A 17,562-nucleotide genomic window follows, 5' to 3' on the forward strand; every position below is an offset into this window, starting at 1 on the left:
TGAACATGGAAAAATAATAGTTGATTTAAATAAAGGAAGTGTTAAATTTGATTAACTTTTTATAATTAATTTTTATTTTTTATTTATAATTAAACATGACAGAAATAGCAAATCTTCTACAGGTTCCATTAAAAAAGGGACAAACAAAAAGGGTGGATATAATAGAACTATGAAAGTTCCAGATGGAATGAAAGAATTAGTCCACATTGTTGCTGGTCTTCAAAAGGATGTTAAACAAATGAGAAACGTTTTAACATTACCAGAAGCTCAAGCATATGCCAAACGTCATGGACCAAATTGGGAAGCACATGAAGCAGACATTACAGGACCAAATGGAAAGCCTGATGGTATAAATGAAGTTTTCGTTACTGATGGTCAAGGTAATATTAAAGTCATAAATGGGTATAAATTAACAATGACGGATTATCCTAAACGTAAAGCATATAATGAACGTTATCCTATGCAATTTGATGAACATGGAAAAGCTGTTAAACAATACATTGGAGAAGGTGAAAATGGTCCAATTAATTCATACCGTTATATCCATATTCTTATTTCAATGAAGAATTAAATGCTGTTGAAGAGGGACCGGATGGATTACCACGATATGTTAATCAGTTTGATGGTCAATATGCAAATATTAGACCTGAAATTCCAGCTAAGAAATTCTTTAAAGTTGCTTTATTCGATCCAGTGTTCAATGAACAGAAAGAAGCAATGAAAGCAGAATTTAAACCAATTCAAGTGGCAAGAATTTCTTCATCTTCACTTTCAGAAGCGTTCAAGGAATTGATAAAGAAACCACTTTATTCTCAACAAGGTTATAACTTTGATTTAATTAAAGAAAAGTGATAGACGTAAATTAGAAAATCAGATGGTTTTAAAGAATGCATGTAATGAAATGATTAAAGATATTGTAAATGATAAATAAGACTGCGAAGAAACTCAAAGCAATATCAATAACATAATTGGTGCAGTTACAAAGAAAGTATAAGCAAACAATGATGAACCTTGGATATTACCGTAACAACTAAATAAAACTTTAAATATATTTTTTTTTTTTTTATTCAATTATAAATGAGAAGACGTTTCACAAGTCAAAAGAACACAAACGCAAAAGCAGAGATTACGGTTGGTTATAACGTAAATGATGATAAATCACGAATTATTCAAAATGTAAAGTTAATGTTAGCCCTGAATTAACAAGGTCAGCAACTCAACCAAATTATTAACTCGTGACTTACCGAAGAATGAGGAGAATGGAGACCCAATCATTTTATCTGAACCCGGTAAAGAACCTGTTGAAATTCCCACTTATCCAACATACCCCCGCCTCTTTATCAAAACATCGAGAACCAGGAATCTAACGATTCCAGTCGCAATGCGCCATATAAATAGACATTAATTCAGAATTAATGAAATTTACCGTGATATAATAATTAATAATTATGATTCAATAATAAATTTAATTGATCAATCCGGTTTAATTATTTTACCTTATGAATCATTAATTCACATTATCGCCATTCTTTGTGATGTTTCAAGATTCAGACGTTAAGATTCAATTTTCATAGATGATGAGGTTTCATGCTGCGGAACAGTTGCAAAAATAAATCCTATAAAGGATATTAGCACAATTAAGATATCAAAGAAACGGAACAACAACTGAACTTCATTTAACATATAATGATATTTATAATAAAATAGTTGATGAATATAAAATATCACTTGAAAAATTCTTTGTTAAGGCCATTTAATATTCAAGCATTAACATTATTGAATAATAATCCTTTGAATCATAATCAATAATAATTGACCTTTCACCAGTTTTCTATCGTTTGTTTTATTTCTTTTTGTTCCCCACTATCTGGATCGGTCATTGTAATTGTTTTTGTTATAGTATCAGCTTTATCTTTAACTTCAATCTTTTTTCCATCAGGATATTTAAACCAAAATTCCAAAAATTCGATATTGTCAATCTGTTCATATTTTAATCTATCAATTACATTTTTAATACCATCTGAAAATCTTATGAAATGGTCATTATATGGGTTTGATTGAACTAAATTTGAATGAAGTGAAATATAACCTGTTGATGAATATGACATCGACTCATATTTTCTGAAAACACTAAAATTTATAACATGAATGAATTTCTTATTCGTTGAATTTATGAATTCTTGAGGTAATCTTATTCTAGTTTTATTTATCACTGGAAAATAACGCTTTACCATATTTTTAATCGTAATAAAAAATGTCAATTATCAATATTATTTCGAATAATAACTGTGAATTAAATTTAACAGTTAGCGGAATTTATAATGTTACTCTCGTTTCTGTGAGTGGTAAATTTAATCCCATTCTTTTAGACCCTTCAGATTATATATCATTTATTAAAGATGACCATGAAAAAACGTATGATATGTATATAAATAATGTGATAACGAAATGGGATATTAACATGATTTTAAGTTATTTAAATGAATCATTTATCGTATGGTATGAAGAAAATTTTAAATCAAAACCTGATAAACTTTTTGAACTTGATGAAATAAATAACCTTATTAAATTCCCACTGAAAATTAAATTTTGTACTCCTCATCTTCGTTCATTGTTGGGAATATTAAATTTTGAAAAAGATGTTGGGGATGTTTTGTATTCTGACACTGGTTCCAATTTCATTTTAATCAAATGTGATAAAGTTAATACCCCAATGAGATTTTCACATCAAACATTAGACCCTAACTCTTACCCATCAATACAAAACATTTTATCCATCAACTTAAACACATTTTCTTTATCATATCCGTTTCAATTATCCGGGAATTCATTTATTCTTCATTCAAAAGATTTATCAAATATTAAATTTAGAGTAACTGACCTATTTGATTGTGATTTAGAATTCATGAATGAAATATTATGGCAATTTCAAATAGAGAAAATAGCTGATGAGATAACAGATTAAATATTTATTTTTAAATCATAATAAATGATTAAACAACAGCAACCACAACAACTTAAGGCACAAAGCACCCAGGTCCCTCAGACCATTACATACGCCATATATGCATATAATTCAAAGACGGCAGAACAAACGCAAAGGTTGAAATATGGAGATTTGGAGATAGTATTGAAAAATGAACATTTCGAATTCGTTTGCAAAGGTGGTGCAGTGATATCAAATATAAAAGAAATTTTATTTATGAATTCTAAAATTAAAGGTATCACGGATGATATAACATCAATTCCACCAGAAGAACAGAGATATTACGCATTAAATGCATTTCCTAAAGTTTTGAAGATTGGAAGATTTAATTTAAATGAGGAATTCATAAAAGGTTTCCTAAATGACATAATGGAGAAAGCAGATAAGGAATATGTGGATAGTGAGTTAATGAAGAAGGTGGATAAGGAATATGTGGATGAAAAAGATAATGAAATTAAAGAAATGGTTGAATGGTATCATGAATGGACATCAAAGATTTTAAAAACTAAAGCTGATACAGGATGGGTTTCAGGATGTTTAGACCTTAAAGCGGATAAAACATATGTTAACGATGAGTTAGGGAAGAAAGCAGATAAGGAATATGTGGATAGTGAGTTAATGAAGAAGGTGGATAAGGAATATGTGGATGAAAAAGATAATGAAATTAAAGAAATGGTTGAATGGTATCATGAATGGACATCAAAGATTTTAAAAACTAAAGCTGATACAGGATGGGTTTCAGGATGTTTAGACCTTAAAGCGGATAAAACATATGTTAACGATGAGTTAGGGAAGAAAGCAGATAAGGAATATGTTAACGAAATATACCAAAGTTTGATAGGAACAAAAAATATTGAAACTATTGTTGGCGACTTTTCTGTCAATGAAGAAAATAAATATTTTAGATGGCAGTTTGTACACTCCTTAAAAAATGGTATACGGTGGAAACTCATTCCGAAAAATAACAATGAAATGTATGTAAGTTATAAAAAGAATGATGGCACACAAGTTAAAGTTCCATTAGACAACAACTGCTACTTAAACTTATATGGAGACGAACAAAAGAAATATTTAAGAGTTTATGAAATGGCAGATATGACATTGCCTGACCCAGCTCCAGCACCATATTATTATGACTATGGAGATGATGTCAGAACACCACATGTAGATGAACAAAAGTTAACATTATATTTAGATTATTATAGATATAAAAGATATAATGCAATAGAAAAAACGAGAATAGTATATTATTATACAGATGACAGAAATAAATATTATAGTCAAGATTTTACCTACCCTGAAAACATAAGATTATATTATAAAAAATATTCTGACACAAACCAGAAGAAACCTGAAATAGTTGCACTATATTTTAAGTTCAAAAGAGACAATCCTATAATATCTCATATGTTTGATTTAATGAACCCAGTAGGTTCTATTTATACATCTATGGATGCAAGAGGTCCTCAAGTAATGTTTGGTGTTGGTGCATGGGAACAAATAGTTGACAGGTTTTTGTATTGTGCAAACTCTTCAAAGGAAACAGGGGGAAGTAAAACGATTTCAGGTGAAAATTTACCTGCACATAGTCACTACATAGATTTAAGCACATCTCAAGCAGGTTGGCATAAGCATAGATATTGGGATTGGTCAGGAATGACAAAAGGTAAAGGATATGATGTTAAAGACGACGTTAAGTTTGCCATAAATTGTTACTGGAGTGACACTCAGGGAGAAGGAAACCATACACATTTCGTTTCAGGATATACACAAACAACGGGACAAAGTAAAGAATACATGCCACCATTTATGACTGTATTCGCATGGTATAGAGTTCAATGAACACACTTAACCCAAAGGGTTTAGGCTTACCGAATGAACTAAATATATTTTATGTCTGTAATTAATTAGGTAATGAAGTAATGGATGAACTACAGAAAAGAAGTTAAAAGCTTGGGGTCGTTTTGTACAAAAATATTGTGAGTAAATGATTTAGGTTATTCAATAATTAATTATTTTTGAAGAACTGAAGGGGTCACCAGGTCACCAGGTCATTTCACTTCTCTGAAAAAATGAGACAACATGACATTTTGACAACATCATGGGTTATTCAATAATTAATTATTTTTGAAGAACTGAAGGGGTCACCAGGTCACCAGGTCACCAGGTCATTTCACTTCTCTGAAAAAATGAGACAACATGACATTTTGACAACATCACAGGAGGAAGGCAGTTATGACTTATTTTTGAAGAACTGAAGGGGTCACCAGGTCACCAGGTCACCAGGTCATTTCACTTCTCTGAAAAAATGAGACAACATGACATTTTGACAACATCACAGGAGGAAGGCAGTTATGACTTATTTTTGAAGAACTGAAGGGGTCACCAGGTCACCAGGTCACCAGGTCATTTCACTTCTCTGAAAAAATGAGACAACATGACATTTTGACAACATTTACGAAAATTTGATGTAGTCCAAAAATAAAGTTAGTTTTAAAATTATTTTTATTTTTTTATTTGTATGTAAGAACAGAAATGTCAGTCGAAGCAAAAACATTCACGAACAAATCTAATGGCGAAACATTCACAAAAGGCACTTATAATGGTATTGAAGTCTTACGTAGAGACAAGGATGGTTACATTAATGCAACAAATATGTGTCAGCAGTTTAGGAAAGACTTTAGAAAGTTGTTGGAAAATAAGTCCTGGGAAGAGTATTATAAGGCATTTTGTGAAGAATATAGCAACCGTCTGAATTCCGGCGGTTGCTTTTTATACAAAATTCATGCAGGAATTCCTGATGAAATCAAACAGGTTAGAGGAACGTATGTAGACCCAAGACTTATAAACTATATAGCAATGTGGACTTCTCCAAAATATTGCATAGCAGTTGGAAAAATTATGGACTCCATAGACAAGAAAGTTCATGAGAAATTAGATGAAGAAGAACTCGAAGATACAGTTGAAAATGCTAAACCTTTGTTCGAACAAGAAGTTAGAAAAATGCATGAAAAACAATTAGAACATGAACGTGAGATATGTTATGGTTATCGAGATTCTTCATACGAACTAGACCAATGGGAACAAGAAGATTTAAAGAGAGAATTTAGAGAATATGAACTCGCTAAGATAGCATTAGAAACTGCAGAAAAGAAGTTAAAAGTTTGGGGTCGTTTTGTACAAAATATTGTGAGTAAATGAACCATTTATTTTTGTCATTAACGACCAAAAATATATTTTATCGTTAATGTTTTTAGGTTATTCAATAATTAATTATTTTTGAAGAACTGAAGGGGTCACCAGGTCACCAGGTCACCAGGTCATTTCACTTCTCTGAAAAAATGAGACAACATGACATTTTGACAACATCACAGGAGGAAGGCAGTTATGACTTATTTTTGAAGAACTGAAGGGGTCACCAGGTCACCAGGTCACCAGGTCATTTCACTTCTCTGAAAAAATGAGACAACATGACATTTTGACAACATTTACGAAAATTTGATGTAGTCCAAAAATAAAGTTAGTTTTAAAATTATTTTTATTTTTTTATTCCTATATAAATGACAGCAACAAACAACAACAACAACAACTATATCGTTTCTGATGAAAAAGTTATTGATTCATTAGTTGCGGAATTAGTTGTGGCAGAAACTAAAACCCTCAACGAAAGAATTGGTGAAAACATGATTGATTTACATAACTACCTCAAACATGATGGAGGAAGAGGAAGGAAAACTGGTACAGCTTTATTAGTAAATAAAATTTCAAATTTAACGATTATAGATGTTGATATCAATAAATCGTACAATGATGAACTTAAAGAAACAGTTAGAAAAGACATTTTATCAAAACTTTCGGATAAAGATGTTATCGTTAAAACCGCATCAGGAGGTCTTCACATTTATTGCAACACTAATTTCTTCTATGCAGTTTCGAACAGAATGATTAAATGTTATTCCTGCAATGATTATGATATTGACATAATGACTTCTATTGATGATTCAAAACGTTCTTTAGTAGTCATGGCTGATTCAAGAGTTCGCAAGAATGCATCAGAACCAATCACTACATACTCATTCATTCGTGGAAGTTATGATTCAACATTAACCAGAACAGTGAATGATATATTAAATGATTTGAATATTAAGGTAAGAGTTGAACAGAAGAGCGAAGAAATAAAGAGTATAATGAATGAAAACAAAGATGTAAACATTGACGATAAACTAGCTCAGAGCATAGTTGATGGCATCTGTGATTTTGAAGTACATAATGATGGGGAAACATGAATTTAGAAAAAGAAATAACATTATTCACACTGTTTCAAGCTATTAATTCGTTACCGATCATTTAATTAATGAAGCATACGATAACGTTTATAATTTCTGCAGTTTAACTGAAAATGCAAAAAGTAATTTTGAAAAAGCACGTAGTAGATATGCACATTTAATGACTTCTCCATTTGTTTTGGTGAAGATTCTAAAACTTTATCAAAAGGAATATTATGATGAATATGTTTTACCTTTATTACGTAAGCCAAAAATAACATTTGATATAAAACTTGATGACTCGTTTTTGATAACAGATATTAGACGCAAGTCTGAAAATCATCAGTATAAAAACAGTTCTGAAGTAATTGAGGATTTATCACGTGTCATCCGTTTTGTAGATTGTGGAAACAAATACTTCATTCAAAAGGACTCTAATATTCATGACAAAATGAATCAAATATCATTTGTTCTTCAGTCAAACATGAAAGAGTCACTTAAAATGATTAAATTATTTAAAGAAGAAGGTAAAACAATAACAGCATGGGATGTACTACTAAATCAATTATCTCATTAACCGTTAAGGGTGTTTGCTTTAAATCTGATTCCCCGATGTTTTCTCAACGTTTCAGGGTTATAAATACAACATTCTCGAAAAGTAGATTACTCAAAAATTGAGATGTTTATGAATTTCATTAAAGAAGCCATTTGTGATAATAACGATGAAGTGTATAAATACCTTCTCGGCTGGATTGCATCAATGATTCAACATCCTGGAATCAAGAATGAAACAGCAATTATTTTGAAAGGACTTCAGGGAACAGGTAAAAACAGATTTACAGACATTATTTCTGAACTTCTCGCTGGTTATTCATGTAAAAACATTACTGAAATAAGTGAGCTAACGGGTAATTTCAACTCAGTAGTTGAGAATAAAATGTTTCTTGTACTTAATGAACTCAAGAATGTAGGTGAAGACAGACTGCAAACTTCAACGCTTTGAAATCAATTATTACGGATAATGAGATTAGAATTAATGAAAAGAATCAACCCAGAAGAACTGCTCAGAATGTTGCAAACTTCATTTTCGTAACTAACAACGTTTACCCTGTCAAAATTGAAGTTGGAGACAGAAGATACGTAGTTTTAAGAGTTAATGGTAAATTCAAGGGTCAATTTGATTACTTCAAGAATTTAATGGATTCATGCACAAAGGAATTTTATGATAACCTTTTAACATATTTTATCAATTACGACCTTTCATCATTTAATGTACGAATCATTCCGATGACTGAAGCCAAACAAGATTTAATCGAGTTATCAACAAATCCTTTAGATGTATGGATAAATACACATTATGATGAATTATGTGCAGGTATGACGTGTGAAAATGCTCTATTCTGCAAACCATCAGACATGAAAGACAAAAACTTTCAAATGAGCATTAAGGATAAATGTGAAAGGAAACAAAGAAAAATAGATGGTAAACAAACATGGTATTATGTTTTGAAAGAAGAAATGAAAGGATTATATAAACAAATTGAACCAAACGATAATGAGGAATCATTTACTGACGATGAAATACCTGTGAATGAAGCTTTATAAAGTATGATTTGAATTTATTTTTGCATTAATCCTGTGATGTTGTCAAAATGTCATGTTGTCTCATTTTTTCAGAGAAGTGAAATGACCTGGTGACCTGGTGACCCCTTCAGTTCTTCAAAAATAATTAATTATTGAATAACCCATGATGTTGTCAAAATGTCATGTTGTCTCATTTTTTCAGAGAAGTGAAATGACCTGGTGACCTGGTGACCCCTTCAGTTCTTCAAAAATAATTAATTATTGAATAACCCATGATGTTGTCAAAATGTCATGTTGTCTCATTTTTTCAGAGAAGTGAAATGACCTGGTGACCTGGTGACCCCTTCAGTTCTTCAAAAATAATTAATTATTGAATAACCCATGATGTTGTCAAAATGTCATGTTGTCTCATTTTTTCAGAGAAGTGAAATGACCTGGTGACCTGGTGACCCCTTCAGTTCTTCAAAAATAATTAATTATTGAATAACCCATGATGTTGTCAAAATGTCATGTTGTCTCATTTTTTCAGAGAAGTTGAAATGACCTGGTGACCTGGTGACCCCTTCAGTTCTTCAAAAATAATTAATTATTGAATAACCCATGATGTTGTCAAAATGTCATGTTGTCTCATTTTTTCAGAGAAGTTGAAATGACCTGGTGACCTGGTGACCCCTTCAGTTCTTCAAAAATAATTAATTATTGAATAACCCATGATGTTGTCAAAATGTCATGTTGTCTCATTTTTTCAGAGAAGTGAAATGACCTGGTGACCTGGTGACCTGGTGACCCCTTCAGTTCTTCAAAAATAATTAATTATTGAATAACCCATGATGTTGTCAAAATGTCATGTTGTCTCATTTTTTCAGAGAAGTGAAATGACCTGGTGACCTGGTGACCCCTTCAGTTCTTCAAAAATAATTAATTATTGAATAACCCATGATGTTGTCAAAATGTCATGTTGTCACAAACTTTAGAACGGCATAATTTAAATTTTTATTTTATCATAAATGAATACCCCACAAGCTCAAAATTTACCACGAATCATAACAAGGGAGGAAATGATAAAAATGATGCAAGAACATGTTAAAAATAACAAACCACTAAAATTGAGAAAATGCGGTTATGCAGTAATGATGGAAAGAGAGATGTTGTCAAAGAGGAATAAAAATTAAATTTGGATAGAGTTTAAAAATTCATCTTTATTAAATTCATCTCTTCCAACCAATTTATTTATTCTATTAAATTCTTTTATTTTTGCTTCACTCAGTTTAATGATTGAACGGTAAGTTTCTAATTTTTCGATTATTTCTTTCCTCTCTTTATCGTTTTCAACCCCACCGCATTGCGACTTCATTTTGTAATAGCATATTTTTGATTTAATTCTGTTTAGTTTCTTTTTATATTCATTGTCTGGACTCTTGACTGCTTTGTTGTCACTCATTTCTTACGAAATAAAAAAAATTAAATATTATTTAAATATAATGGAGTAATAAAATAAATCGGAATTTCTATTAATTTCTTGTCAACTTCAACTAATGCATTGCCGTTAATATATCTAACAAATTCAGCTATTGTGTCAAATCTTCGTCTTCTTTTTGTCATTGATTTATCAGTTTTTCCATAATCGAGATGAATCAAAACTTTATTTCCTTGTTTAAAATTCATGAGCCCCGAATTAATTTGTTCACGTTTAACATCATTTAACTTTTCCATTTGCTTTCTAATATATTCCCATTCTTTTGAAATATCATTTTTCATTTCCACCGGTTTCATGTTTATAGTTCTATGCCATGTATTATTGTAATAATATACTAACTGTTGTATGATGGAGTCATGATTTCCATCCCAGTATATCTGACCGTTAACCCCTAACGCATCTCTAAGAGTTCTCATTACCGCATCAACTATTTTATTATGAAACGTATATGGAGAGGATGAAAAGTAAAAATTAATTTGTGGGAAATAATGAGCCATAGCTGCCTGAAATCCTTTATCACCATCACCCCTGATATTATCTACTCTTTCATGATCTAGTAAGTATTGAATAGCTCTTCTTGTTTCCTGTTCTGTTTTCCCTTTCACTGGAATGCAATATAAATATCTAGTGTTAATGTTAATGGCAAATAAATAAGTAACGTTTCCTTTTGAATATTCCAGATGATCAATTTCGTATGAATATGGATATGGTGCAAATGAAGGTCGACTAAATTTTTCCTTTAATGGTTGAATTTTCGGGTCAATTGGTTTATTTAATATCTTGAAATCCTTTTTAAAATTTTTTTGCTTCTTAAATGTTTGAAATGGATATAATAAAGTGAATGATGAAGGATTAACTGAAGGAGGAGGAGGTACTACTGTTGGAGGTTTTGGTGTTGTAAGTGGTTTAATTTTATCTGCTTTGATTTTGGAATTCAATCCTCCCTTCATTAATTCTGGATGTATTCTATTCATTTGTTTTAAATATGCTGTATATAAAGGTTTGATATACTTTCCTGCTTCGAGTTTATGTTGAAGGATGAATTCCAAAAGTTGATCTTCATTTAAAAGTCGGGCTGAATATGGTTTAACTAATGAATCATAAATTAAAGCTTGTGCATCATTTATGGTCTGAAGGACCTGGGTGTTTTATTCCTTTGGTTTTTGTGGCTCAGGATTATATAATTTATATAATTCATCAATATCTTCTTCTGTTAATACTTTATTTTTGAAATCTTTCAACTGTTTAAGCTGTGATTTAGTTTTTCCCTTTGAATATTCATTATTTTTAATTTTGTCTTTAATTTCAGAAATTATTTTATTATGATATTTCAAAATTTCATTTTTATAATATGGATAATAATATTCCATATCATCACCCGTTATATTATTATATTTTTGGAGATATGCTTTTAAATCGTAATAACTAAGAAATTTTTGATTAAGTACTAAATCAGCAATTAAAATTTTTAAATCTGTGTTATCCATTTATATAAAAATAAAATCAATGTTTTAAGGGTGCCCACCTCTTTGAATCATAGTATCAAAACCATTTGGTTCCTTTTGTCTCTTCTGTGGTATTTTATTAAATAAATGGCATACAACATCCATTTTCACAACATACAGCCTTAGTGTGTGCTCCTGTTAATGCAGTCTTACCGATTGTTAAGCGAGTCATTGACCCGTTTTTAAGTTGTAAATTAATATTTTGACCATCAAATATCACTTTATCATTTATTATATCCAAATATTTTTTAGGTGTTAATTGCTTATTTTGTCTTAAACTAACACCCTTCATTTTTTGTGCAATCTTTTTAAAATCACTTCCATCAATTGAACCGTTGAATGATGTATAACATTTAGGGCATAAAGCAACCATGTTATCGCCTTGTTTCTCAATTGCTAAACCCAATAACTTCTTCTCATGTGCTTTTTCTTCAGCTTTATTCTTTAATTTAGGTTTAAATTTCTCATCAAAACAGAAGAAATCAAATGGTGCGAATTTGAAAATGTTTTTATCATAAAATTGTTTATCGGTAACAATTGCTTGAAATGCTTGAGTGTTAGGAAGACTTGGATCGCCAGCGATTGCCCAATAAGATGAATCAGTATCACCTTCAATGAAATGAAAACGATTAACATCCATGCATTTATACATAAAATCATAAATGAAAACAAATACCAGTATTTTGCGTTATCTAAAGTGAAGAATGCCTCTTGTAAACATGTATCACATCTATAAAATCTATCTTTAAGCATCACTTGATATGTATCCTCACCTATTTCTCTTATGTTTTTAAACTTATTTGACATACATGCAACGCGTGACTTCTGTGCATTCGTTATTTTAGTCTTTGCGTAATTTTGTGTATTCATTGCATCGTAACCATATGATCCATTAAGCGAAATCTTGCAAAATAAACTTTTTCCTTTATTTCCTTCTAATTCAGCCTTTTGTCTTTCGTTCATAAATTTGTTCGCAAATTCATTAAAATAAGTGTTTTTCGTAAATGTTAAAATTGATTGAATATCATCGATGATAAAATGAAATCTGTCTATTAGATACCAAAGATAATAAGAAGAAAATGGTTGATATTGGTTGTGTGTTGATGCTAACTGAGTTAATTTTCTCTGTTTCTGGTCAACTGGTAGATTGTTTGATTTCATGTAATTATACATAAAACTACCAATTGTTTTTTCATCTGTGATAATATCTAAGTTTCTTATTATCGGTAAAAAGTTTATGTAATCATTAATGTATTTTTCATCAATGTGACCCTTTACTTCAGCCACGAATAAAGTATTTTTCTTTCTAATAATTCCCAGTGCTTTTGCTTTCTTTGTTGCTGTATCACAAATGATAACACCATTCAATCTTCCCGGCATATACATTTTATGGTCAGTATATTGAATGAAATCATGAGGATTAGATGAAAATGATGAAGGATATAATGAATTAAAGTCAACTCCAACGAAATGAGTCATAATGTTGGTGGTGTCCTCATTTGATACAGTTTTAGTTTCTGGATTATATGAAAGTTTATTAATGTGCGTGATTCCTTTAAGATTTACTCTATGTTGAACATTTGATAGACCACCAGTAATTCCATTACGGAGAATGTGATAAGCTTCAACTGAATCTAAAGTCATTGGTAAATTATTTTTTAATGCATAATTTCTTAAATTGATTCTTAAACGTTGAACATCTTCATCTTTATTTGATTTTACGACATTGCAATAACAACACATTAACTGACAATTTTCTTTGGTATGTGGTTTTTCATTATCGATTCTATCCAATGTTGGTTTATTAGCATATGTAAACGCTTTACCACACATTTTGCATTTAGATGAAAGGATTAAATCGTGATAGTATTGAAAATCATCCATTGAAACATTGTTTTTAGTATCCCTTTCTGCTTTTTCATCTTGTTTCTTATATGATTCAATTTTATATTTCCAATACTTTTTCGTTAATTCAAAACTTGATTCTATCTCTTCCTCAGGATATTTTTCATTAGGATTAAAGTCTTTATATGCTAAAGCGTAACGAATCATTGATGCATTCGATGATAAAGAAAGATTATGAAGCATGTCAATTTTATAAACAAATGTTTCTTCAATAATTTTATCAATTGGGTCAATCATAATTTCAACATCTTTATTGCAATAATGAATAAAATATTCTAATCTATTCTTAAAGTTTTTAGCATCATTGAGATATATTTGATAATCACTATCTGATATAGTTTCTTGAGTTAATACTGAATAAAATGAATCTTTCGTGAATGGTTCCTCTTTATATAATTCTTCTTCGTAATTTTCCCACGTGATGAATTGAAAAGGGAAAAAGGATTTAACACGTGATTTATTGTTTCCGAAATCTTGAGTGAATTGGTCTAATGTCCCACCCGCTATATAATTTCTGATGTCAATAAATCTTAATTCATATGGAACGTTTGTTTTCTTTACAATGATTTGCTTAAATTGTGAAGATGAACCCAGCATTGATTTTATTTTCCATTTTGCAGTGTTTAAATCACGAAGAATTAAATTTAAATCAAACTTTCCCGAATTAAAACCTATGATATTCACTTTATTGAATTCCTCATCTAGAAGTTCTTTAAATGCTTCCTTCTGTTTTTCATTTAATGTATGAGACAAAGTCCCCGCCGTTTGGTCCGTTTGCGGCTTCATTAATTCATTGTATTGACTCATATTTGATTTAGCAACTAATGAACAGGTTGAAAATAAAAACTCAATCCAATCAGAAATAAAAGAATCACTCGAAGTTAAGCAAAAATTCCTCGTATATGTTTTATCATTTAATTTAACCGTTGATGATACCATGAATGGTTTTAAGTAAGCGTTCAAAGTTGCACACTCAGAAAGTTGAAGTTCTTCTTTAGTCTCTAATGTTTCGAAGTCAAAAGTAATATAATATCTTGTTGGTTGATAATATTCCTGCAAATTATGAGCTAATAACCACTGATATATCTTCTGTTTCGTAATATGTGGTGCATATGGTTGTTGTGTGTTTTGCAACTGAACGTCTTGAATTAATCTTCCATTATTTTCTTTACATTTCTCACAATGCTTTAAAAATCTTCTTTGGTTTTTCCTTTCTGGATCATCACGGATAGAATAAACTTCTTCTTTACAATATGGACAAACTCTATAGCCGGTGAGTGCTTCAACGTCTGTTATTCTGTCAGCGTGAAGTTTTCCACATGGACTCTGTGTTAATAAAATATTTACTGTTTCAAATTCTGGATCTATCATTATTGAATCCACTAATGGAAAGTCTACCTTGTTAATGTCTACGTCTTCTGGTTGAGGATCACAATAATAGAAATCAATATTAACATTTAACATTCTTGCTAACCTCTCACTTTCTGATGAAATGTCAAACCCTTCATATGAATCTATTGCTTCATTTAAATAACTTCTACGAGTTTTAGGATTAACACCATCAGGAATGTTATAGAAGCGTTTAAATAACCTTCTACCTTCTGCTCTAATTTGATTATCATTCATTTTAGCTGTTCCATTTTTGTTCATTTATGTAAGAATAAAAATTAAAAAATAAAGTTTATTTTTTAAAGCCCATAAAATGAATTAAGAACACATAAATTTTTATCATCTGCGACGTGACGAATACATTTTAATTTACTCAAGAATGCGTACCCTGATACATTAAATCTAATTCCTGTCTTATTTAATTTCACAACTTTGAAAAGGAATGTATGAATAGCTATAAAATGATGAGAAGATGTTTTATGGGTTGCTTCCATTTTTTCTGAAATAAATGAATAAATATAATGTTTATAAGTTTTCATATCTTTTATATTCTTAATAACGAATGGTATAGACCTTTCAACTTCGTCTTCCTTCGGTGCTGTTCTTTCATATGAAACATTATTGGTATCTTCAATAATGAAACCACAATCACACAAAATTTTATATGTTCCAATGGTTTCTTTTGATATTTTATCTAATAAATCAAAAACTTTATCAACACCCGTGCATTTATTTAAATAATAATTTGTGTAAATATCATGATCTTCTTTCTTAATCGTATTTGTTGCATATGTTACATTTTTCAGTGCTTTTTTGAATTTTTCAGAATCAAGAGGAGGTGAAAGTAATATACATGGATAATCTCCATCGTCAATAAACTGAAGCTTATGTTTATGAATAAATTTTGTGCCTTCTTCTGAAAGTGTTTCGTCAATATCACCATCTAATAAATTTTTAGTAGATTCCAAAAAGTAATTTTTATATCTTTCCTCATGTGATTTTTGAACTTCTGATTCTGAAGCTGGGATATTCATTAAACCCTCTACTTCATTCTCAGCATTTCTCAATTCACTAATTCTTTCATCTATTTCATTTCTTAATTGTTCCAATTTCTCAATCTCATCGTTATAATATTCATCATCTTTAATTCGTTCTTCATAATATTCAGGGAAAACATCAGGTTCTTTAGGTTTTTCTTCTTTTTTAGATGTGGGATATAAGAAATTTATAACATCATCTTTATTCATTTTTCCATCATAATCAAACTCATTTAAAAACTCCGCGAATTTTTGACAATTTCTTAAATAATATTTATCAACCTCATAACCCGCCTCCTCTAATATATCCTTTATTTCCCTGTTTGTGAATCCTAATTTTTTAACATCGTTAGTCTTGACACTCATTTCATACAAAATAAAAAAATAAAATAATAAACATAACTAAGTTTAACCCATTCAGGATTTAAACAATGTTTAATTAATCGCGGAATATCTGACATCATCTATATATAGCTTCTTTTAAAATTAATGTTAATTTTTTTAATGGTTTATTTCATTATGTATGGGCTGAGTGTAAATGTCTTACAATTTTGAAAATTTTTTAAATCTTGATTTATTCAAAAACGTAAGAATAAAAACCGTAAGAATCATACATTTTTTACTTCATATGTTAAAAAAAATGATACAAAATCGTTCAATATTGTATGAATTCTTACGTTTACAAAAAAAGTCACACAACCCTTCCACATATACTACTAACGATCGTGAAGCAATTTTATTGAAAAATTAGAAAAGCAGATATGTGGATCAACTATATTTTAGCATTCAATTTCATTTTTGGCATATACAATCATTCTGATAGAATGATATTTGAAATGAAATTCGATCATTATTCTTTTGACGATAAACTATTTAAAAATGTTCCTTAGATGAAAATATAATATAAAACCGATTATAAAACCGAATATTTATAATAATAAAAAAACAAAATATAAATTATACATGGAAATCAATATATATGATATAATATTAATTATTAAAAGCATTTGCAGCGATCATGAAGAAATATCCGACCTCGTCTTCTTCGAACTCCGTAATAAATGGGCCGGGGTTTTCTATTGTTTTAGTCCACAAAGGCACCTTTGAAAGCAAATCATCATCTTCTCCATCTATTTCTGGATTAATTACAGTACCTTCTTGAATATCTTGGACTGATATTGAAGAGCTTGCTGTTCCAGCATTCCTAACATGTCTCTTTGTGTAATACAAAGTTAAAACTATTGTTAAAGTTAAAAGTAAGAAACAGCCAATAGCAACTGCTGCATATATTACAGCATTGGATTTCTTTTCTATAGACAATTTCTCTTCGTTAATTTGGCTGAGGCTGTCTGTATCCTCAATTTTAATTGGTTGATATCTTTGTGACATGTGTGGTGTAGTCATTGGAATACTG

The 17,562-nt window shown here is 30.0% G+C and overlaps 6 protein-coding genes and 2 pseudogenes across 8 annotated transcripts, besides 1 other annotated feature; 4 read left to right on the top strand and 4 right to left on the bottom strand.

Moving 5' to 3' along the window:
* Positions 1 to 16,560: part of a mobile genetic element that runs on past the window's edge.
* Positions 2,990 to 4,828, top strand: TVAGG3_1047410 (phage tail repeat-like family; the record flags this gene model as incomplete). Its single annotated transcript, XM_051255680.1, has 1 exon — positions 2,990 to 4,828. The coding sequence occupies one exon, from the start codon at positions 2,990 to 2,992 to the stop codon at positions 4,826 to 4,828; it is 1,839 nt and encodes a 612-aa protein (XP_051081254.1).
* Positions 5,522 to 6,187, top strand: TVAGG3_1047420 (uncharacterized protein; the record flags this gene model as incomplete). Its single annotated transcript, XM_051255681.1, has 1 exon — positions 5,522 to 6,187. One exon carries the CDS (start codon positions 5,522 to 5,524, stop codon positions 6,185 to 6,187), a length of 666 nt encoding a protein of 221 aa, XP_051081255.1.
* Positions 6,547 to 7,191, top strand: TVAGG3_1047430 (Prim-pol domain family; the record flags this gene model as incomplete). The annotated part of the gene is made up of 1 exon (XM_051255682.1): positions 6,547 to 7,191. A coding segment is annotated over one exon (645 nt), but the record flags the coding sequence as incomplete, so codon positions are not given.
* Positions 8,189 to 8,856, top strand: TVAGG3_1047440 (annotated as a pseudogene). The gene has a single exon. A coding segment is annotated over exon 1 (668 nt).
* TVAGG3_1047450 (uncharacterized protein) lies at positions 10,004 to 10,276 on the bottom strand (the record flags this gene model as incomplete). Its single annotated transcript, XM_051255683.1, has 1 exon — positions 10,004 to 10,276. One exon carries the CDS (start codon positions 10,274 to 10,276, stop codon positions 10,004 to 10,006), a length of 273 nt encoding a protein of 90 aa, XP_051081257.1.
* On the bottom strand, positions 10,297 to 11,262 carry TVAGG3_1047460 (integrase core domain containing protein family; the record flags this gene model as incomplete). The annotated part of the gene is made up of 1 exon (XM_051255684.1): positions 10,297 to 11,262. One exon carries the CDS (start codon positions 11,260 to 11,262, stop codon positions 10,297 to 10,299), a length of 966 nt encoding a protein of 321 aa, XP_051081258.1.
* On the bottom strand, positions 11,897 to 13,959 carry TVAGG3_1047470 (annotated as a pseudogene). Its single transcript has one exon. A coding segment is annotated over exon 1 (2,063 nt).
* Positions 16,561 to 17,138: 578 nt separating the features above from the next.
* On the bottom strand, positions 17,139 to 17,552 carry TVAGG3_1047490 (uncharacterized protein; the record flags this gene model as incomplete). The annotated part of the gene is made up of 1 exon (XM_001285973.2): positions 17,139 to 17,552. The coding sequence occupies one exon, from the start codon at positions 17,550 to 17,552 to the stop codon at positions 17,139 to 17,141; it is 414 nt and encodes a 137-aa protein (XP_001285974.2).
* Between the last annotated feature and the right edge of the window lie 10 nt (positions 17,553 to 17,562).

The sequence above is a fragment of the Trichomonas vaginalis genome, chromosome I (genome assembly GCF_026262505.1).
Source record: "Trichomonas vaginalis G3 chromosome I, whole genome shotgun sequence".
NCBI lineage: Eukaryota > Parabasalia > Trichomonadida > Trichomonadidae > Trichomonas > Trichomonas vaginalis.